This window comes from Corythoichthys intestinalis, chromosome 9 (genome assembly GCF_030265065.1).
Source record: "Corythoichthys intestinalis isolate RoL2023-P3 chromosome 9, ASM3026506v1, whole genome shotgun sequence".
NCBI classification, from domain to species: domain Eukaryota; kingdom Metazoa; phylum Chordata; class Actinopteri; order Syngnathiformes; family Syngnathidae; genus Corythoichthys; species Corythoichthys intestinalis.
In genome coordinates, this window is record NC_080403.1 from 39,775,903 (window position 1) to 39,800,417 (window position 24,515).

The 24,515-nt window shown below is 40.5% G+C and overlaps 1 protein-coding gene across 3 annotated transcripts in view; it reads left to right on the forward strand.

Moving 5' to 3' along the window:
• Window positions 1-2,334: 2,334 nt before the first annotated feature.
• Window positions 2,335-24,515, forward strand: part of LOC130921440 (paxillin-like) — a 97,731-nt gene continuing 75,550 nt past the window's right edge. For 2 of the 3 annotated variants that reach the window (XR_009064353.1, XM_057845327.1), the window contains exon 1: window positions 2,335-2,545. Coding sequence is in view for 2 of the 3 variants with exons in the window: in XM_057845327.1 (XP_057701310.1) it covers window positions 2,533-2,545 (13 nt within the window). In the remaining variant the exon portion in view is untranslated. The remainder of the gene's footprint in view (window positions 2,546-24,515) is intronic. The other variant, XM_057845328.1, reaches the window with a different exon arrangement.

The window sequence follows — 24,515 nt, forward strand, 5'->3', positions numbered from 1 at the left end:
TAATTTTCGGACTATAAGCCGCTACTTTTTTCCCTCAATTGTGGCTTATTTGTTGGTTTATTAGGTTAATAGGTAACACTTTATTTGACATTGGCGTCATAAAACTGCCATAAGACCGTCATAATTATGACACGTCACTATCATGGCCAATAATGAATGCTTGTGACCGATGTCATTTTAGTGTCATACGTGAAATTATGTGACTAACTCCCTTCATGTTTAGCTCAGATCTTTTACATCCATTCAAAAATGACGTAATTTGCCGGATGACACAAACTTACATCTGCCATGTGTCATGTCATAATTATGATGGTCTTATGACAGTCTTATGATGCCGCTGTCAAATAAAGTGTTACCAAATACCATGACTAGCAATTAATGAAACAACTGGAACAGTAAATGAAGAAATAATTGGCACAGAACATGAATTTTAATTGTTATTTATAGACCCTACCCACGTGACGTCACAACTCCGCTCTCCTGAATGGTACCGCCCACTTGTCCGTCAAAACATAGTGTTAACCTGTTACGGCTACGTACATTTCTCCTATTTACGGCGTGTTTTTCTGCTCCTCAACATTAATAATCAAAATGATGAAGGCGTGTGTGGCTGTTGGTTGCACTAACAGAGAAGATGGAAGGAGAGACTTGAAGTTTTACCGTATTCCGAGGGATCCAAAGAGGAGAGCGAAATGGACGGCTGCAATTCGAAGTGAAAACTGGGCACCAAAAAATCACCACAGACTATGTAGTAGTCATTTTATATCCGGTAAGATGCATTTAAGATATACTTAGAGGGTTTTGAGCTGACAAATAACCACAATTAAGATCATTGCGAGGCTAATCGCCAACAACATACGACGTAGTACGACATAGTTTCAAATTCAAGATGTTTGTGACTTCCCTTTCTTCCACCATCGTTATTTTTGGAATAATATTTAGCTGGTACCAAGTGAAAGAAACTGGCCTCGTCTACGGGGCTGACAAATAACCACAATTAAGATCATTGCGAGGCTAATCGCCGACAACATACGACGTAGTACGACATAGTTTCAAATTCAAGATGTTTGTGACTTCCCTTTCTTCCTCCATCGTTATTTTTGGAATAATATTTAGCTGGTACCAAGTGAAAGAAACTGGCCTCGTCTACGGGGCTGACAAATAACCACAATTAAGATCATTGCGAGGCTAATCGCCGACAACATACGACGTAGTACGACATAGTTTCAAATTCAAGATGTTTGTGACTTCCCTTTCTTCCACCATCGTTATTTTTTGAATAATATTTAGCTGGTACCAAGTGAAAGAAACTGGCCTCGTCTACGGGGCTGACAAATAACCACAATTAAGATCATTGCTAGGCTAATCGCCGACAACATACACGTACGTATGTAGTGAGAGTGCTATCGCTAAACCATATAAACATTAAAAGCCTTAACTCCATTGACAAACGACATGAAATACATTAGACTTGACAGTGGATGTTAGCAATAACAAAAGATTTTGAATTGAAAATTTCGTAACTCACCTTTCCAAGCACAAGATAGATTCCTGCCGAATTTTCGTGGACGAGGACCTGTTTCACCCAACCAGCAACGAAGTATTTATAAGCCTCCAAGCTCTTGAAGTTTTTCAAATTTTCGTGAGAATAGGTTGATTTTGTGTGGACAAGATAATTGTAAATATCAGCGTAGCAGATGTCAGGCAGACAGGGAGAAGACAGTGGGTTGAAAAACATCGATTTGGGCATCAAATATGGATCTGGCGACTGTATAGAACGAAGCTTTTCCACATAACGCCTTTTATGCAACACATCCAGTGAGTTTACGGCATCAGAAAGCACCGGGTCTTCCATGAAATGCATTTTAAATTCCTCGATCAATTGAAACCAATGCTAATACAGAGACAAAATGACGGACAAGTGGGCGGAACCATACAGCGAGCACGTGGTTTTGTGACGTCGGTGGGTAGGGTCTATATAGGAAAGTGAATTACATGCAATGACACTTTTCGGCCACCGGGGGGAGCTGTCCCCCCTTAAAATCCGCTTATGTGCCACATGGCAAAAAGAAATGCTATATGGCGAAATCAATTTTGTCACATGGCAAAAAAAATGCCACATGGCAAAAAATAATGCCACTTGACAAAAGAAGGCCACATGGAAAATCCATTTTGCCACATGGCAAATACCACTTTTAGTTCTCGCTCTCTCCTCTTTCGGTGCTGTTTTATGATTAAGCCCTTTTTTGCCACTAGATGGCGCAAACTCCTATGTGTTTTGCTAGTGGGTTGCAGGGCGGTAATGGGGCTGGCAGGGGGCTGGCTCCTGCTCGAGAGTCTCTCTCCTGTCGGGGGCTATGTGACGATGACAGTGTTTGGTGAGTGTGTTAGAGAGGAACTTGAAAACTTCGCTGCGTTTATCCAGCACATTTTAGCAAGCGGACGCTACATCGTAGGTGCGACCAGTCCAAAAACGGGGCTCGACGGAGCGGGAACGTTGTAGGATCTCAACAGCATTGATTTCCAGCCAACATGGATGATTTAGGTAAATATAGCCCGCCTTTAGCGCAACATTTCAGGAGTATGTGTTCGTGTGCGGGTATCCTTAGCGTGTTAGTGGCTTGTTTTGGGTTGGAAAAAACGTCAATGCGCCCAAGTTTGGGTGAAAACAGCACACCAGAGTACAATCTGTGAAAGCCCCCCTGTGGATATTTAACGAAATGATGCCTTCAGGTACATTACGAAAAGTCCTTTTAATTTCCGGGTTTATATTTTTGATATGGAAATGCTTCTGGACACCTAGGCAGTCGAGACTCGTACCTTTTTTCCCCCTCAGCAGCTTGACTCGCCGTTTTACGGCCCTCTAACTTTTAATACTAACGGCCAATCATTATATTAGCTTCGGGATGGCAACACTGGCATTTAAAAGCTACGAAAACAGCCGGGCATTTTATAGTCAATGATTAACTATACTGTCACAGCAGTGGTTTATGTTCAATCCCAGCTGGAAGTGAATGCTTGACGCCTTCCACATTTCCTTTTTAGTCATCTACACCACCACACGTTAGAAAGTCATTTCTATTTAAGATCAGCCAGCAACTTGTGTGATCCTTCTCAAGTGTAAATATTTCAAGTTAAATCCCCCCTTGTGTTTGAAAAAAAAAAATGCGTCCTGTAATTAAAAAGGAGAGGGAAACCTCAGAAGTAGGCTAATTAAGCCATGACAGTATGTTGGGACTCCACTGCTTACTGTGGTCATGTGTATTTGTCACAGGTCTGAGTTGTAAAGTTAATTTTAGAAAGGATTCATGAAGCTTGAATCGGAGTGCATTTGGGAAATCTACATTTTCCATATTGCATGTAAGGAATTGATGCACCTCAGGTCTTTGCTGTCATGTAGGGCGCCCGGACATGTCCACTTTTCATGTCCTGTCCATGGCGACTGGTGATCGGCCATTCCTTACTACGCGGCGAAACGTTCTACACAATGCTCAGCGCGCTTGCGCATGCATCCACACGCATTCGCACATGGGTTAGCGGCGAGTACTCACTATTTTTGTTTTTATTTAGTTATTTAGAACGTTTTCACTCCCTCAAAGATACTTTTTGCATGTATTACCCTCTCATACTTTTAAATAGGGTTGTTCCGATCAGGTTTTTTTGCTCCCGATCCGATCCCGATCGTTTTAGTTTGAGTATCTGCCGATCCCAATATTTCCCGATCCGATTGCTTTTTTTTTTTGCTCCCGATTCAATTCCAATCATTCCCGATAATTTTTCCCAATCGTATACATTTTGGCAATGCATTAAGAAAAAAATGAATAAAACTCGGACAAATATATACATTCAACATACAGTACATAAGTACTGTATTTGTTTATTATGACAATAAATCCTCAAGATGGCATTTACATTATTAACATTCTTTCTGTGAGAGGAATCCTACGGATAGAAAGACTTGTGACTTCTTATATTCTGACTAAATATTGCCATCTAGTGTATTTGTTGAGCTTTCAGTAAATGATACTGTAGCCATGCCCAAATGCATGATGGGAAGTGGAACCATGACTGTGCGTAGTGCTACCATTTGATATATCTTCTCATATAAGGTGTTAAGAAAAAGAACAATTGCTACCTTGCTTCCCCACATTGCTTCCCATGATATTTCTAATCGTAGGGAGAGGGATTGTAAGGCCTTAGCCAATTAAAAAAAGGCTCCAAAGGCTGCTAAAATTCACTCCACTCATTTTATGCTGCCTTTTATCTCTCTACATAGGTAAAACGGTGCCATTACAGATTGAACGCGACAATGCGTGAGTGGGTTGTGCAGCGCATGCATTAATTGCGTTAAATATTTTAACAGGATACATTTCTTACAAATAATCGATATCGGGATAAATTTGATAACCCTACCTTAAGCCTAAACTAAAGACTCTGGATGAGTGTAACATATTATGTCTGTAACGTTAAATACAATTAGAAAACGATTTAATTAAAATATATATATATATATTTTAAAAAAGCAAGGCCGATATTTTTTTGCCGATTCCGATACTTTGAAAATGACGTGATCGGGACATCTCTACTTTTAACCATTGTGTTTTTTGTGTTAGCTTTGAAGTATTTGACCATATTAGTCACGTAGCATATTTAAACCGTCCTTATTTGATATAACTACATTTAAGTGTTTTCTGCAGGCATTTTTTAGTACGTTATTCCTGTATGCATCTAATCAAAACAAGTTTAGAGCGCACGGTAGTACTTTGGGTATCAAATTCGACTAATGTAGACGTTTCACCAATGTAGGAGATTTTGGCAGAACACCGGCCCGGGTTTTATAAATTCATGAAAATGTCCAGTTTTCATTATTTTTAACAGGACCAATTAGCGTGTGATGAATTTGACTGACACTTTGCACAGAATACTACGGTACTGTGCTGCCTGTAAATTGTTTGCAGAGAGCCTGTCCAGTTGTTAAGAGTATTTTTACGATGAATACATATACACCGTATTTTTTGGGACTATAAGTCGCAGTTTTTTTCATAGTTTGGCTGGGGGTGCGACTTATACTCAGGAGGGACTTATGTGTGTAATTATTAACACGTTATGATATCATTTCAAATGTTATTTTGGTGTTTTGGAGTGACAGTGATGGTAACTCATAATAGCTATGGCCACGTTCCCGTTCTGCCTTTGGCAATGTGTGTTCAATTGTATTATTGACTTTTTTTATATTGAAATGCATGCTTTTAGTTTGTGGCGCTTTCACGCCCATGTGGAGGCGCACTCGCACTTGTTTACGTGAAGAATAGCGCTCACAGGCCAGAAGAAGACGGACAGCTACGCAGCTCTGAGTGAGTGGGCAAGTTAGCGAGAGAGAAACACGGCTGCGAACCTACGTTCATTGTTTATGCTTGTAAAATATCTCTACAGAGGCAACGCCAGTGTGTATCATCTTTTCTGTTGTTGTTGTGTGTTTTCCACCCGCAATCGGACACTTAGAGCCAGTTGTGTGGTTGTTTGAACGATTTGCTAATGCTAGCGAACGCATGCTAACTGTTTGTGTCATTGCTGCAATAGCACCTAATTATCATTTATTTACGTTGACGCGAACCTGTTTGATATCGAGGACGAAATTGATTCAGCAAATTATACGGACTTCCAGCATCGTCATTTGGGAGTTTAGCTCGCTGTATAGCCAGGACCGAGCCGTAGCGTCCTGGTGAGGACAGTATATTTGCATTTCGTTGTTCATGCACTGTACACTTATTCAACATGTTGTTCTCTATTGTATTTTTATATTAATTTGCCTTTCAAGATGACATATCTGTTCTATGTGTTGGATTTTATCAAGTAAATTTCCCCCAAAAATGCGACTTCTACTCCAGTTAGGGCTGGGCGATATGGCCTTAAACATGTATCACGATAAATTGAGCAGATTTATCTCGATAACGATAAATGACGATAAATTCGCCCAAGCGGACTGTTATATACCGTATTTTTCGGACTATAAGTCGCGGTTTTTTTCATATTTTGGCTGGGGGTGCGACTTATACTCAGGAGCGACTTATGTGTGGAATTATTAACACATTATGATATAATTTCACATGTTATTTTGGTGTTTTGCAGTGACACTGATGGTTTTGTAAAGTTGTTAGCATGTTCTTATGCTATAGTTATCTGAATAACTCTTTATAGCTATGGCCACGTTCGCGTTCTGCCTTTGGCAGTGTATGCTCAATTGTATTATTGACTTTTTTATCTTGAAATGGATGCATTTAGTTTGTGGCGCTTTCATGCCCACGTGAGGGCGCACTCGCACTTGTTTACGTGGAAAAGAGTGCTCACACGCCAGAAGAAGACGGACAGCTACGTAGCTCTGAGTGAGTGGGCGAGTTACAGCGAGAGAGAATAGACGGCTGCGAGCCTACTTTCATTGTTTATGCTTTAAAATCATCTCTACAGAGGCAACGCCTGCGTGTATCATCTTTTCTGTTGTTGTTGTGTGTTTTCCACCCGCGATCGGACACTTAGAGCCAGTTGTGTGGTTGTTTGAACGATGTGCTAATGATAGCGAACGCATGCTAACCTGTTACTTATTACTAATAGTACCTAATTATCATTTATTTACGTTGATCCGAACCTGTTTTCTATCGAGGACCAAATTGATTCAGCAAATTATACGGACGTCCTGCATTGTCTTTTGGGAGTTCGCTGTACAGCCAGGACCGAGCTGTAGCGTAGGACAGTATATTCACATTTCGTTGTTCATGCACTGTACACTGTATATTTATTTAGCATGTTGTTCTCTATTGTATTTTTATATTAAATTGCCTTTCAAGATGACATGTCTGTTCTATGTGTTGGATTTTATCAAGTAAATTTCCCCCCAAAATTCGACTTATACTCCGGTGCGACTTGTATATGTTTTTTTTCTCTTCGTTGGGCATTTTATGGCTGACTTATACTCAGGAGCGACTTGTAGTCCGAAAAATACGGTAATTTGAAAATCTGAATCAATGCATGAAATACAGATTAACTATTTCTTGTTGATTTACCAGCATTCAATTTGATATACTGTATTTAACAATTGTACATGCAGTCTAAACATTAAGTTTATAAAAATGTATTGTAAGCAATAAGAATTCAAGTATGAACATTTATAACAGCGTGTATGACTTGAACAATGTACATTGTCAAAATCAATATGCCTGCGCAAACATGTAATTGTAACACAAATGACTTGCAGCTTGAGCAGTACACTTCGAAAAGACAACTTATTGTTAATGGCTGCTGTGATATAATTATTAAATACAAGTGTTTACTTTATGGTTTAAGGTTTTTTTTTTCCCCCAGTGCATTTTTTAATAAATGCACGCACAATAAAAATAGCTGGGGCCATTTCTCGGTCATTATAAGTTTCGCCGTTGGATTGTACTTTATGCGGAATTCTTTACCATCACAAAAGCTATCAGAGGAATCGCACACAGACAGATACAAAATAACGCCACATAGTAATTGCTAGATGCAGTCCGTGCCCAATCCACTCATTAAGTTCAGCCGTTTCGACAAGGTTAGAGCCTCTATCCGACTCCATAACGTTCATTTGTAGCGTTAGCCGCTAGCTAGCGTTAGCCTGGCTATCAGTAGAAAGCACTGAAAGCACCATCTCCGGAAATCGTGAGAACAAAGGAGGACATCGGGTGAAAGCCCGTCTGGATGTCACCAAGAGTCTACTAAATGTCGGTTGAAAGTTTGGTGAACCTCCCTTAAGCCACACTCCATCACGTTTTGCTTGTAGCGTTAGCTGCTAGCGTTAGCTTACCGGGCTTGTTTGATTGGCTTCCTGATGATCACGTGACTCCCTACGTCAGCACATTCACTGCTTTCTTAAAGGGGAATGAACATAGACGAACAACAGAATCAAAGCGGGATGAAAAGACTATATTTTCTTGTTTTATTAATTTACCGAATTTACCGACATGGTCAAAATTATGTCGGTCATCGTTAAGAATTTCGGTGACGGTAAATTTTCGGTTTACCGCCCTGCTCTAACTCCAGTGCGACTTATATATGTTTTTTTTCTCTTCGTTGGGCATTTTATGGCTGGTGCGACTTATGCTCAGGTGCGACTTGTAGTCCGAGAAATATGGTAATCAAATGCTCATGTACCCAAAATAGTAATTAAGTCGAAAATGCTTTTATTCTACTATGGATACAAATTTGCGCATGCCTGCGCAGTCACAGACTGCCTTTATCATGGCGTTAACTGTCAATGGCGTACCGCAAGCACCACGTCACTTCCGCTCATTAATATTCATGACGTTAGCTACTGTTGCTAAGGGGGGGGGGGGACACGCCACCATTTGTCTCCAATAGGAAATGAATGGAAATCGTGTACGAAAATGTTTACAGAGCGAAACCTACCAATTATGTCTGAAAATAATATCCCTGGTGCCGAATTCACTGGTAAAGATGTGGAATAACATAAAAATGTTCAGTTCAAGAGATAGCTTAAGTGTCAAGGGCTGAAAAAGACGAAAAAAAACGAGCCAACCTAAGCAAAGCCGTGGCTTTTATATCGACACCTTTTTTTTTACGCGACTGACACTGACATTCTCCTGTTTCAACAAGCTATCCTTTACCACCAGCCCTGTCTTTCTTCTCTATTAAATCCTCTGGTTGTCCTAAGTCTCTGACCGTTCTTGGGGGTAATTTATATTGTTAGTTTTGTGTAGCAATCGCAAATCCTACTCAGTGACAGCCAACGAACTTTTCATTTTTTCATTAATAACAGATATTCTATAATTTATTTACACTTCCCCTTACTAAAGTTGTTGTTTTTTTGGGGTTTTTTTTTCAACAGAAAAGGTAACAGTGGCAGTCAGATACCATTTAAAATCTTTTCAGGTCATTTATTGTCAGACAGAAGCAGTACGGCACAACGTCACGCTAAAAAATAAGTTAAAAATATCAAAATGGCTTACCTCTTTGTCCTCTGAAAGACCATGCCAACCCAACAAAATGTTTACTGCATATGAAATGTGAATGGATTCAGCAAGCTGGCGTTAAAAGTCCGCGCAAGTTGATTCATTCTTCACATTTTTTTGGTTTCGGGAAACGTATGAAGAAAACATCCTTCATATGTCGTAATGTCTAGAGTCATTTCTACAAGTTCCAAAAAAGCAATGAGTGATCGACTTGTTCGTTTTTGAAAGATTACCGGAGAAAAGTAGCAGAAATTACATAACTTCTCTGCGAGGGCGGGTCTGTAACGTCCCACTTCCGCTTTAGGATGCGACGTCACGGTCTAAAAATAGCATTCTTGCGGTACGCTATTCTCAATCCCAAACAAACCTTCGTCACGACAGGAGCTCACTGGCTACAGGTATACTTGCTAAACTTACTTTTTGGCAACTGTTGACTTCTGTCAGAGCTTTGTACTGGCCAAATCCCGTTTGGTGTCGCATCGTTGCTCTGCTGATTAGAGGTGTGCGAAATTTCCGATTCTTAGATTAGTCGCGATTCAGCCGTGGAAGATTCAAGAACGTTTCACAAACATCCAAATTCCGATATTGAAATATGTCAAGTAAAACGGAACTAAAATTGTCACTAACACTAAACTAACACTGTCAGCGCGGTCTTCAGGACACAATGAGGAACGGACCAAGAGTAAACATCATGCTTGTCATTACCCGGGTAATGACAATGCTCAACTCATGCCGCTAGATAAAAAAAAAAAAAAAAAACAACAATAATACCTGACTGCTGCCGACAGCCGCTACAAACTACGTCAACATCATGCTACGGTAGATATCAAATTTATAAAGAACTAGATGCGAAATGACAGACTTGGCAGCGTTAGCAGCACGTGTATAGGAAACTAGATGCAAAATGACAGATTTGCCGGCGTTAGTAAACAGCCGCCATCTTAAAGCAGCAGACTTCCCTGGAAGGCTGTTGTAGCGAACCTTCCGAGCGAACCTAATTAACTTTTTATCTAAAATACTCTTAAATCGGCAAAATCTTGACTTAAAATCTCTCTTCAAAACAGTTTTAAAACTATCACATGTCAAATGTAGACAGAAGGAAAATTATGGAATAACGGGAGCAATTTTAACAACTTTAACGGTTGATTCACAACATTAAATTAATAGACTGTACTAGTAGTTTAAAGCTGCTAATACAGAATAGGGACTTGAGTATTTTATTTACTGTTTTGAACTGTTAACTTGATACTGAAATAGTGAAAAAGTCTTTTTTTTTTTTTCGTTTAAGCGAAATATTAGACATCAATTAATGATTCTAAGCTAAAAATGACACATTTGGAATAATAAATATAAGTACCTTCATTTTATGGCTGGGTTGAAACAAAAGTGGTTGCACGACATCTGTAAACAGGGGTTACCAGGGTAAAACGAACAAATTAAAAATAGTTCGTGGGCTTTTTGCGCCATGAATCTTCTATGCCAGCTTATAGGCATATTGTTCTATCAAACACAACAGTTCTTTTTTTAAATAAAACTTTTTTTTTTCTATCCAGAATGTATTAAAGTTATGTATATTGGCACCTTTGAGTGAACTTCGAGTAAAATTCAAATATCTCGAGGCCGGGCGGAGTGTCCTCTTTTTTTGGAAATCAAAATAGGGTCACCCTACTGTCATGCTCTAAAATATGGACGCTCCTGTCCAAGAATCGTAGCCCTTTGAAAATCCAGTTAAGACTACGCCTGTAGTTGCTAACGTGGTGGGGATGTCACTTCACGAAGAATATTAGTCACTCGATATCCAGTCAATATTTATGGATACTAACTCATTGGTTTTCATGGCGCTCTCTGAAGTGGCTGCTTTAAAAAAAGAGTGTCACACAACCCAGTCTAACGTCACATAGTTGTAAATAATAGCATGGTTTTAGCTGCGGTTTGTAAACTTCTCGTTTCACATGCAGAAGTGTGCATCAGGCCTGGTGTTTTGTCTCCGATCTGTTTATGATTCTTCAAACAGCTATTACGAATATTAAAATGTTTATCTACCACCCGGACGAGGACCCCTTCATGTATTTTTAGCAGAGAAGAAGAGTGCTCTTCTCAAGTGATGAGCCAGCGGCAACCTGAAACCTTCGATTGGCCTTCAGACACCTCTCTTCCCTCTTTCACTTTGGTCTATACAGGAGCACACGACAGATTGTGAAATGTAGCCGTGGGAGCAAGGGGTCAGGACACATGAAAAGCCACAGCCAGAATTCTTGCTCCACCCACTCTCTCCTCACGCAACCATCCCAGTGGCCAACCACACAAGCCACTGTCTATTGACAGTTTAAAAGCTGGCTGAGGAGATCAATGCAGATTGTAAATTTTGGTAACCCGCTTTTTATTTAGTCAGGAACTGAAAACATGAGGCGAAGTGATGATTTGATTTGCTTTGTTGTTGACACAGATGTGTTTAATCTTCTCGTGATGCCGTGACATTTCTCAAGGCAAACTTGGATTGACCTCGCCTCCCCACTTTTTCCCTCCAAAGTTGAATTCACATCTTGCACAAGCCAGACATGGCTGTCAAACAACTTCCAAGTTAGCCTCCTTTCTCTAATGCCGATGAGCACTACCTCTCAGTTTTGTTGGTTCTTGTTTTGATTTGCCACACTGTCATTTTAGCGGCAGCGTTTTGAAGTTAGGTGACTCCCCAGTGCGTTGTCAGCTCAGCCGCCGCAGCGTTGGAAATGTCACTCACGGAGTGGGGGTGGGCGTCGTACTTCTTAAATGAGAACTGATGTAGCCTAGATATGCTTAAGTCTAAATTTAGGTTGGCAAATTGTCTAGACCAATAGAAAAGCTGAAGAAGAGACGTGGCTACTTGTGATTAGCTTTACTCTCTTTAAAGGAAACCTCGGACTTAAAATGTGAAGTAATTTCATAACATGCCAAATAAGGTCACAATTAAAGTAATTAAACTTTGTCCAACAAGTAGAGCATGAAAAAAATAATTTATATGTTGTATATTTGACAAAATAATCGCGTTTCCGAAGTTCGAGTCTGAAAGGGGACGAACCCGGAAGTGATACGTCACACCGGGAACAGCGATGGCAGCTCCATACATACGGCCGCCATACAAAGCCCTTCAAACAATGATTCAAACAGCAATATAAGCGATAGATCGAGCGCAAGGGAGGAGATCCAAGTTTTTGAAGAGTTGGAGGAAAAAGAGGAGGTTGGAATTTTATGTTGGACCTAACATGTATTAGCCAGACGCTAATCAGGATGCAAACAATGTGCCTAGACTACCTGACATGGAATGGATACAAGACCCATCGAGATTACAACATTGGTAAGATATAGGCTGTTATTATTTTCATGATTTGAAGATGCAGGCATTTGCACATAATTTTATGTTTTTGTCTATCTGATTACATTGTTAAAAAAAAAAAAAATCAGACTTCATTTTCATTTTGGCAGAACCGGCAGCTCTCGTGCATATAAAATAGTAATATAAAAACGGGGGGAGAGAAGGAGATGAGTCGTTGATGGCTTTCTCCACTTTATTGTGGCAACAATAAGAAAACAAAATAATAGCGGACTGCCGCCACATTCGACCGCGAAGTTTTGCTTCTCGCTCATCTCCGCCTCGCCTCCTACTACTCCAGCATCTCTTAAACGGATCGTGCATAGTGTCTTGTTATGAGCTTTTTGTTTACAAATGTATCGAACACACGACGTGCTGACAACTGTGTTTCTTTATTAACACATGGAGCTAACAGTCCGAACACAGCTCGGGGCTCTCGACAGGAAGTGGTGTTTAATGGCGTGAGGAAATGTAGTTTTTTCACACAAGCGAACAGATTGCAAAGGACCACTTCAGTGTTGTCCCGAGACATTTCCCATGTTTCACTGCGTGACCTGCGCGCTCGCTGATTCACTGCCAGACATTAAAAGCAACATGCTTGTTGTTGTCACCTGTCAGCGGCTCTCGTACGTAAAACACAAACTAGAAGGCTATCAAGCGATCACCGTGAAAGAAACGCCGAACCGTACAAATGCAATGCAATGCTTGAAGCATGAAGGTGGAAATACATAATACAAATACAAATAAATGTGCACAAACTCAGCGGCGGTGTGTGTCTCTTACGGCAATGTGACCGTGAATCACCGCGACGCCGACCCGCTTATATGCACATCCACACCCCTTTCCCGATTGACAGTGGATCAACCCTTTCGGACAAGATCGTAGATGACGCACAATTTAAACACGCTTAACCTAGCCAACGCAACAACAACTATGATCGGGGATTGCCACGAGTTAACTTTCGGCTAACTTCGCTAGCTTATACTGTTCATTCCACAACAGTTGGCAGCTCTGCTTTGACAGAGTCATCAGTCATCTATCCAAAAATCACACTTACTTTTGGCAAATCCTTGATCATAAGCAGACCGGTTAAGGAAGCAGGCATCTTGGAAGTGTTTGCAGCAGAGAACACTACTCGATGATGGCGTGAAATTCATTCGCTTCGTGCGAACGAAAGATGTCCATTTACGTGCCCTGCTATCCTTTGGTCACTCATACAACTTTTCGTTTGAGTGAGAACAAAACATCGCCACACACAGCCGTGGCATCTTACCGAGAAGCAATGCAACAAACAATACTGTTCTATCGCGGACTTCCCTCGCACTACCCTGTGTGACGTAATTTCCGAAGATTGCCGAAGAAAAGCATTTTCGTTGTCAAGGGCGTTGCTATGGGTCAAACAAAGAATCTGGAAGGGTTGAGTTAAAAAAAATAACGAAAATACTGTATGCTTATAACTGTTTAGCCATTGATATTATTCAAAAACATGGTTGGCCAACCTTACTTCACATTTCCGCTTTAAAGACTTGTAGACCCTAATAAGCCACAATTGGTTATGTTTACTAAACTATCTTATTAGAAACACATATTGTCATTGATTTAAAAATCTATAATATTTAGTACATGTTTTAACCCACGAAAGGCACCATGTTTTATGCGCGCAATGGACGCTCGGGGTGATGATGTAGTTTGTCACTGTCACTACTGGGTTACTGCAATTCCTTAGATGCAGTGAGACGTGCAGCACATGCACACATCAGTTAAAAGTGGCGAGTACTTACTATTTGTTTTTTTTAGTCTTTTATTACCTTTTCATTGCCTCAAAATACTTTTTGCATGTGTTTCCCTACCATACGTTTAAGCATTGTTTTCTTGTGATAGCTTTAAAGCAGATTGTTGATCAAGTGACCACATTAGTCACATAGCATATTTAGACCACCCATTTTTGATATTACTATGTTGAAGTATTTTCTTAAGGCATCTTTAGCATCTTCTGTCTGTATGCATCTAAAAAAAAACAAGCTGAAAGGGCACAGTAGTACTCTGGGTGTCAAATTCTTATCTTGTTGGATGTTTTGCCGGTGTAGCATATTTTGGCAGAACACTGTCCCCCTACTCATGTCCCATCTCATCCAGTCTTTCCTGTTCATTTTGCGTTTGCTGCTCCTTTTGTGAAATATCGACAGTGCTGTCATGCTCATTAATGTTCCTCTCGGGTACAAATTGAAAAGGTTGAACAGATGACATGTTTACGTCGCAAGAGTCATACTCTGGAAGCCTGGCAGCGTAACCATGTGATGTCACCGTCCTGCGACAACAACAATGGCGACTTACTAGTTAAACTAATTTTACATATTGTATAAAAATGAAAACTTCAAGAGGGGTTTCAATATCAAATTAACTTTTACTCATAATAACGTTCTTCTTTTAAGAACTACAACCCTTTCTGTCCGTGAATCCCTTTAACAAAATTCTTATTACATCGTACAAGTGTAAAAAGGAAGGCAACAGTTATTGTCTTTTAAGGCTGCTAGCAAGATTGTGTTGAAACATGCAATATGAATTATTGTAATGAAGCATAACCAAACTTGTTCACTAACAAAACACATATACATTATTATTTACACACAAGTACACTTTATTCTGAAGATTTATTTTCTCCACTTTTTGACGGGTGAGTCATGACGCCCACGTTCCACATGTAATGGTCAAGGCCCACCATCTTAGGTTATAACCCCAGAACAAAGGAAATGAAACCGTATGGGAGTAATAACACATTAGTTTTTTAAAACTTCACTTTGAGCCCCCTCTTTGAACATTTTCATTTTTAATTGTCAAGACTGTGTCGTGAAAACAAAATGTCAAAACAACAGTCCCCTGCCATTTATATCTAACAAAATGTAAACCACACACTGCATTTTTTTCTTCTACTTCAGGAAGTGCCTTAAAAGACTTTGTTCATTCTAGTTCCCATTTTACAATGTCTTCCCCTGTAAAACGGGAAAGGGTTACTCATCCACTAGTCATACTACAAATACTGTCGTGCACCTCAGGGTATATGGGGTGATCATAGGCGGATCTTCTATTAAGGCGAAGTAGACGATCGCCTTAGGCCCCCAACCAGTAGGGGGCCCCCAACCAGCTGCCCTTGCCCCAACGAGCAACGGCTTGGGCCACCGGAGCCAGCAGCACCCCCAACTATTCGTCATGTATAATTATGTCAGCATGCCAAACAAACAAATAACAAAACAAAAAAAAAAAGCCATTTGAATGCTATATTTAATCCCCCCCCCCCCCCACACACACACACACACACACGCACTACAATGGACTGTTCCACGACGACGGACTGAGTATCAATCGCTTAGCTTCACTTAGCTCTCCAGCGGTTTTCACGCCACTAAACTCGCTATTTTTACAGCTCACTTGCTACTTTGCACGTCGGCTATCGTTTATTTCGAACACTTGAGCGAACGTGCTCTCCATGAGAGCCAAAGTGCAGTGAGGGAGAAGTTGAGAACAGGCCTCTAATACCTCTTTTAACTTTCTTCTTCTTCACACCGAACATAAAATTCACGACAGCACACCCTGTGGCGAAACAATGTAGTACAGTTCCAATCAGTCATACAATAACACTCAACAGCTGGTTAACGGCAAAAGCACGTCATGTTCGTCGTATCAATACTGATTTCTGGAGTTAATCCCACATACTTCAGAATTAATATTATATATTATATTATAGCGTTCTGAAGACCGCGCTGTGTTTTATTTCCGCTTTACCTGGTATAATTCAATAATCGGAATTTGGATGTTTGTGAATCGTTCTCAAATCTTCCACAGCCGAATTGCAAATACAAAGTAAAATGTCCTCTCTCACTCTGTCAAGTCAGCAACGCAGTGCGTTCAGGTATACCACGCAAAACATCTGCCAAATTAGAACCCGATTCGCTACATTCTTATTATTAGGGCCCGAGCACTAAGCGTGCGAAGGCCCTATTGTTTTGCAAAGGATTATTATTATTATTATTATTATTATTATTATTATTATTCTTTTTTCAGGGCAAATGAAAATGGCCAATTTGGAGGCCTGAACATGCACGAAAAGTCACCAAAATTTGCACAAACGTGCGGCTTTGCGTAAATTTCGATAATCTTGTGTCGTTTTGAAAAAATGTCAAAAAATGGCTCAGTGGCGCCCCCTTGACCCTTAAAATTTTCAAAAAGGCCTCTCCTCTCAGGTTTTCAACGTAGAGCAATGAAATTTGGGGAGTAGATACCTTATGCCTAACTGTTCAAAAAAGCCTCTTGCACCCATATTCCAAATCCAACAGGAAATCGGATATTTTGGATCAAATGTGAAATTTTTATCGGTTCACAGTTTGAGTTTACATTTGGAGGCCTGAACATGCACGAAAACTCACCAAAATTTGCACATACATGCAAATTTGCGTAAATTTTGATAATCTACAAAAAAATTTAACAAAATGGCTCAGTGGCGCCCCCTTGAAATTTTCAAAAAGGCCTTTCCTATTAGGTTTTTTCAACGTAGAACGATGAAATTTGGCAAGTCGATACATTGTGCAAAACTGCTCCAAAAAGTCTCTTGCACCCATATTCCAAACCCAACAGGAAGCCGGAAATTTTGGATCAAATGTGAAATTTTATCGATTTACATTTGAGACCTTGTCGCTGAAGAAAATAGTTGGATAGTCTTCAAAATTGGTCAGACTATTCAGGAGACATATGAGATCTTAAGTTTTCAAAATGGTGAGTTTTCACTCAAGGGTCTGACCTGGGCGTGGTCCCAAAGTCGGCCATTTTTGGGCAAAATACCAAATTCAGAAAATGATTAAAAACTCCGTGATACAACGTTCAATCTTTTTCATTTCTAGCATGTATATGAGATATCCCAGCCTGAACACGACTGCATTGAAATATTACCCATTAGGCCTGGCGCCCCCTAGTGGGAACAGGAAATGGCCTTCTTTACGAGACAGGCTCCTCCTCCAAGGGAAAAAAATCTATTGACCTCAAACCTGTTTCAGGGGAGCCTCAAGACATGTGTTCAGGTCCCTGATGAAAAATATTGAGGTTTCGTTGAAGCGGAGAGGTCCAAACTGGAAGTGAAAATGACCGTCAACAATTTGTCTCGCCAAAAATTTTGAACAGTCATAACTCGGCAGATATGCAACATATCTGCGCCAAACTTTCCGTGTTTGTTGAGAGTCATACCCTGAAGGTTCTTGTAGGGGTCATTTGCATCAACTCTACAGTGCCAACTAGTGGCGACAGAAAGAAGTTTTAAAAAAGGCCTTTCCTATTGGGTTTTTTCAACATAGAGCAAGGAAATTTGGGGAGTAGATACCTTATGCAAAACTGCTCCAAAAAGTCTCTTGCACCCATATTCCAGATCCAACAGGAAATCGGGTATTTTGGATCGAATGTGAAATTTTCATGGGTTCACAGTAAGAGTTTACATTTGGAGGCTTGAATATGCATAAAAACTCACCAAAATTTGCACATACATGCGGCTTTGGATAACGTTCGATAATCTTGCAACGTTACGAAACAATTTAAGAAAATGGCTCAGTGGCGCCCCCTTGAAATTTTCAAAAAGGCCTCTCCATTTAGGTTTTTCTAACATAGAGTGATGAAATTTGGAGAGTCAAAACTTTGTGCAAAACTGCTCCAAAAAGTCTCTTGCACACACATTCCAAATCCTACAGGAAATCGGGTATTTTGGATTGAATGTGAACTTTTTATCGATTTACAGTGTGCACATTTTACACCTTGACACCTAGGGAATTAGTTTGATCATTCTCAAAATTGGCGAGACTGTTCATGAGGCATATGAAATCTTAAGTTATAAAAATGGTGTGTTTTCATTCACGGGCCTGACCTGGGCGGGGCGCCAAATTCTTCCATTTTTTCGCCAAAACACCAAATTCGGAAAATGACTGATAACACCCTCATACAATGTTAAATCTATTTTAAATCTGGCATGTGTGTGAGGTATACCAGCCTGAGCAGGACTGGATTGAAAATTTACCATTTGTGCCTGGCGCCTCCTAGTGGAAACAGGAAATGCCCTTTTTTACGGGACACACTCCTCCTCTAAAGGGAAAAAACCAATCTACCTCAAACCTGCATAAGGGAAGCCTTAAGACCTGTCTTCAGGTGCCTGATGAAAAATATTGAAGTTTCGTTGAAGCGGAGGGGTCCAAACAGGAAAGTGAAAATGACTGTCAACAATTTTTCTCTCCAAAAACTTTGAACAATCATAACTCGGCAGATATAGAACATATCTGCGCCAAACTTCCCGTGCTTGTTGAGAGTCATACCCTGAAGGAACTTGTAGGGGTCATTTGCATCAACCCTACAGCGCCAACTAGTGGCGATAGGAAGTCACTCGTTTTTCCAAAACATGTCCAGTTCTTTTCATGTTGGTCATTGTAGTTTCAAGACCTATTAAAATACTTTTTTACGGCCCATGTCCACGTGTCTCTGTCTGTTGCCGTGACGACCCTTTGTTCGCCATTTAAAGGAAATATTTTTTTTCAGAGACTCAGGCAGCTTATAGAGCCACAATATTTGGCACACTTGGTCGAATTGGCCAAGTTAGAAGATTAATTTTGGTTTTGAATAAGGGCTTGGCTGCACAGCTCAGTAGTGGCTCCTTTTTTGTAGTACTCTCTCCAATAGGGGTTTTTATCTCTTGGGTGTGGGAATGTAATTAGGCGACTTTCGAGCATGTTAGGTTCTAATGAGATGATTAGAGAGGAGGATCTGCCACCACCCTGACCTGCACACAGTCCGACTTGCGTGACGTCCGAGTTGCGCTAGATTGCGAGGGCCCGTTCAGTCCTGCTTGCAGGCCTAGTTATTATTATTAGGGCCCGAGCACTAGGCGTGCGAAGGCCCTATTGTAATGCAAAGGATTATTATTATTATTAGGGCCCGAGCACTAGGCGTGCGAAGGCCCTATTGTAATGCAAAGGATTATTATTATTATTAGGGCCCGAGCACTAGGCGTGCGAAGGCCCTATTGTAATGCAAAGGATTATTATTATTATTATTATTATTATTCTTCTTTCTTCATGGCAAATGAAAATGGCCAATTTGGAGGCCTGAACATGCACGAAAAGTCACCAAAATTTGCACATACGTGCAGATTCGCGTAAAATTTGATAATCTTGCGTCATTTTGAAAAAATTTCAAAAAATGGCTCAGTGGCGCCCCCTTGACCCTTAAAATTTTCAAAAAGGCCTCTCCTCTCAGGTTTTCAACGTAGAGCGATGAAATTTGGGGAGTAGATACCTTATGCCTAACTGTTCAAAAAAGCCTCTTGCACCCATATTCCAAATCCGACAGGAAATCGGATATTTTGGATCAAATGTGAAATTTTTTCGGTTCACAGTTGGAGTTTACGTTTGGAGGCCTGAACATGCACGAAAACTCACCAAAATTTGCACATACATGCAACTTTGCGTAAATTTTGATAATCTACAAAAAAATTTAACAAAATCGCTCAGTGGCGCCCCCTTGAAATTTTCAAAAAGGCCTTTCCTATTAGGTTTTTTCAACGTAGAATGATGAAATTTGGTGAGTCGATACATTGCGTAAAACTGCTCCAAAAAGTCTCTTGCACCTATATTCCAAATCCAACAGGAAGTCGGAAATTTTGGATCAAATGCGAAATTTTATCGATTTACATTTGAGACCTTGTCGCTGAAGAAAATAGTTGGATCGTCTTCAAAATTGGTCAGACTATACAGGAGACATATGAGATCTTAAGTTTTCAAAATGGTGAGTTTTCATCCAAGGGTCTGGCCTGGGCGTAGTCCCAAAGTTGGCCATTTTTGGGCAAAACACCAAATTCAGAAAATGATTAAAAACTCCGTGATACAACGTTCAATCTTTTTCATTTCTAGCAAGTATATGAGATATCCCAGCCTGAACACGACTGCATTTAAATTTTACCCATTAGGCTTGGCGCCCCCTAGTGGGAACAGGAAATGGCCTTCTTTACGAGACAGGCTCCTCCTCCAAGGGAAAAAAATCTATTGACCTCAAACCTGTTTCAGGGGAGCCTCAAGACATGTGTTCAGGTGCCTAATGAAAAATATTGAGGTTTTGTAGAAGCGGAGAGGTACAAACTGGAAGTGAAAATGACCGTCAACAATTTGTCTCGCCAAAAACTTTGAACAGTCATAACTCGGCAGATATACAACATATCTGCGCCAAACTTCCCGTGTTTGTTGAGAGTCATACCCTGAAGGTTCGTGTAGGGGTCATTTGCATCAACTCTACAGTGCCAACTAGTGGCGACAGAAAGAAGTTTTAAAAAAGGCCTTTCCTATTGGGTTTTTCCAACATAGAGTGAGGAAATTTGGGGAGTTGATACCTTGTGCAAAACTGCTCCAAAAAGTCTCTTGCACCCATTTTCCAAATCCAACAGGAAATCGGGTATTTTGGATCAAATGTGAAATTTTTATCGGTTAACAGTAGGAGTTTACATTTGGAGGCTTGAACATGCACGAAAACTCACAAAAATTTCGACATACATGCGGCTTTGCATAACGTTCAATAATCTTGCAACGTTACGAAAAAATGTAACAAAATGGCTCAGTGGCGCCCCCTTGAAATTTTCAAAAAGGCCTCTCCATTTAGGTTTTTTCAACGTAGATGGATGAAATTCGGAGAGTCAATACCTTGTACAAAACTGCTCCAAAAAGTCTCTTGCATGCGTATTCCAAACCCAACAGGAAATCGGGTATTTTGGATTGAATGTGAATTTTTTATCGATTTACAGTGTGCACATTTTACACCTTGGCACCTAGGGAATTAGTTTGATCATTCTCAAAATTGGCGAGACTGTTCATGAGGCATATGAAATCTTAAGTTATCAAAATGGTGTGTTTTCATTCACGGGCCTGACCTGGGCGGGGTGCCAAAGTCGGCCATTTTTTCGCCAAAACACCGAATTCGGAAAATGACTGATAACTCCCTCATACAACGTTCAATCTATTTTAAATCTGCCATGTGTGTGAGGTATACCAGCCTGAGCACGACTGGATTGAAAATTTACCATTTGTGCCTGGCGCCTCCTAGTGGGAACAGGAAATGCCCTTTTTTACGGTGACACACTCCTCCTCCAAGGGAAAAAATTAATCGACCTCAAACCTGCATAAGGGAAGCCTTAAGACCTGTCTTCAGGTGCCTGATGAAAAATATTGAAGTTTCGTTGAAGCGGAGGGGTCCAAACAGGAAAGTGAAAATGACTGTCAATAATTTTTCTCTCCAAAAATTTTGAACAGTCATAACTCGGCAGATATACAACATATCTGCGGCAAACTTCCCGTGCTTGTTGAGAGTCATACCCTGAAGGGCCTTGTAGGGGTCATTTGCATCAAACCTACAGCGCCAACTAGTGGCAATAGAAAGTCACTCGTTTTTCCAATACATGTTCAGTTCTTTTCAGGTTGGTCATTGTAGTTTCAAGACCTATTAAAATACTTATTTACGGCCCATGTCCACGTGTCTCTGTCTGTTGCCGTGACGACCCTTTGTTCGCCATTTAAAGGAAATATTTTTTTTCAGAGACTCAGGCAGCTTATAGAGCCACAGTATTTGGCACACTTGGTCGAATTGGCCGAGTTAGAAGATTAATTTTGGGTTTTGAATAAGGGCTTGGCTGCACAGCTCAGTAGTGGCTCCTTTTTTGTAGTACTCTCTCCAATAGGGGTTTTTATCTCTTGGGTGTGGGAATGTAAATAGGCGACTTTCGAGCATGTTAGGTTCTAATGAGATAATTAGAGAGGAGGATCTGCCACCAGCCTGACCTGCACACAGTCCGAGTTGCGTGACGTCCGAGTTGCGCTAGATTGCGAGGGCCCGTTTAGTCCTGCTTGCAGGCCTAGTTATTATTATTATTCTTCTTTCTTCATGGCAAATGAAAATGGCCAATTTGGAGGCCTGAACATGCACGAAAAGTCACCAAAATTTGCACATACGTGCAGATTCGCGTAAAATTTGATAATCTTGCGTCGTTTTGAAAAAATTTCAAAAAATGGCTCAGTGGCGCCCCCTTGACCCTTAAAATTTTCAAAAAGGCCTCTCCTCTCAGGTTTTCAACGTAGAGCGATGAAATTTGGGGAGTAGATACCTTATGCCTAACTGTTCAAAAAAGCCTCTTGCACCCATATTCCAAATCCGACAGGAAATCGGATATTTTGGATCAAATGTGAAATTTTTTCGGTTCACAGTTGGAGTTTACGTTTGGAGGCCTGAACATGCACGAAAACTCACCAAAATTTGCACATACATGCAACTTTGCGTAAATTTTGATAATCTACAAAAAAATTTAACAAAATCGCTCAGTGGCGCCCCCTTGAAATTTTCAAAAAGGCCTTTCCTATTAGGTTTTTTCAACGTAGAATGATGAAATTTGGTGAGTCGATACATTGCGTAAAACTGCTCCAAAAAGTCTCTTGCACCTATATTCCAAATCCAACAGGAAGTCGGAAATTTTGGATCAAATGCGAAACTTTATCGATTTACATTTGAGACCTTGTCGCTGAAGAAAATAGTTGGATCGTCTTCAAAATTGGTCAGACTATACAGGAGACATATGAGATCTTAAGTTTTCAAAATGGTGAGTTTTCATCCAAGGGTCTGGCCTGGGCGTAGTCCCAAAGTTGGCCATTTTTGGGCAAAACACCAAATTCAGAAAATGATTAAAAACTCCGTGATACAACGTTCAATCTTTTTCATTTCTAGCAAGTATATGAGATATCCCAGCCTGAACACGACTGCATTTAAATTTTACCCATTAGGCTTGGCGCCCCCTAGTGGGAACAGGAAATGGCCTTCTTTACGAGACAGGCTCCTCCTCCAAGGGAAAAAAATCTATTGACCTCAAACCTGTTTCAGGGGAGCCTCAAGACATGTGTTCAGGTGCCTAATGAAAAATATTGAGGTTTTGTAGAAGCGGAGAGGTACAAACTGGAAGTGAAAATGACCGTCAACAATTTGTCTCGCCAAAAACTTTGAACAGTCATAACTCGGCAGATATACAACATATCTGCGCCAAACTTCCCGTGTTTGTTGAGAGTCATACCCTGAAGGTTCGTGTAGGGGTCATTTGCATCAACTCTACAGTGCCAACTAGTGGCGACAGAAAGAAGTTTTAAAAAAGGCCTTTCCTATTGGGTTTTCCAACATAGAGTGAGGAAATTTGGGGAGTTGATACCTTGTGCAAAACTGCTCCAAAAAGTCTCTTGCACCCATTTTCCAAATCCAACAGGAAATCGGGTATTTTGGATCAAATGTGAAATTTTTATCGGTTAACAGTAGGAGTTTACATTTGGAGGCTTGAACATGCACGAAAACTCACAAAAATTTCGACATACCTGCGGCTTTGCATAACGTTCAATAATCTTGCAACGTTACGAAAAAATGTAACAAAATGGCTCAGTGGCGCCCCCTTGAAGTTTTCAAAAAGGCCTCTCCATTTAGGTTTTTTCAACGTAGATGGATGAAATTCGGAGAGTCAATACCTTGTACAAAACTGCTCCAAAAAGTCTCTTGCATGCGTATTCCAAACCCAACAGGAAATCGGGTATTTTGGATTGAATGTGAATTTTTTATCGATTTACAGTGTGCACATTTTACACCTTGGCACCTAGGGAATTAGTTTGATCATTCTCAAAATTGGCGAGACTGTTCATGAGGCATATGAAATCTTAAGTTATCAAAATGGTGTGTTTTCATTCACGGGCCTGACCTGGGCGGGGTGCCAAAGTCGGCCATTTTTTCGCCAAAACACCGAATTCGGAAAATGACTGATAACTCCCTCATACAACGTTCAATCTATTTTAAATCTGCCATGTGTGTGAGGTATACCAGCCTGAGCAGGACTGGATTGAAAATTTACCATTTGTGCCTGGCGCCTCCTAGTGGAAACAGGAAATGCCCTTTTTTACGGTGACACACTCCTCCTCCAAGGGAAAAAATTAATCGACCTCAAACCTGCATAAGGGAAGCCTTAAGACCTGTCTTCAGGTGCCTGATGAAAAATATTGAAGTTTCGTTGAAGCGGAGGGGTCCAAACAGGAAAGTGAAAATGACTGTCAATAATTTTTCTCTCCAAAAATTTTGAACAGTCATAACTCGGC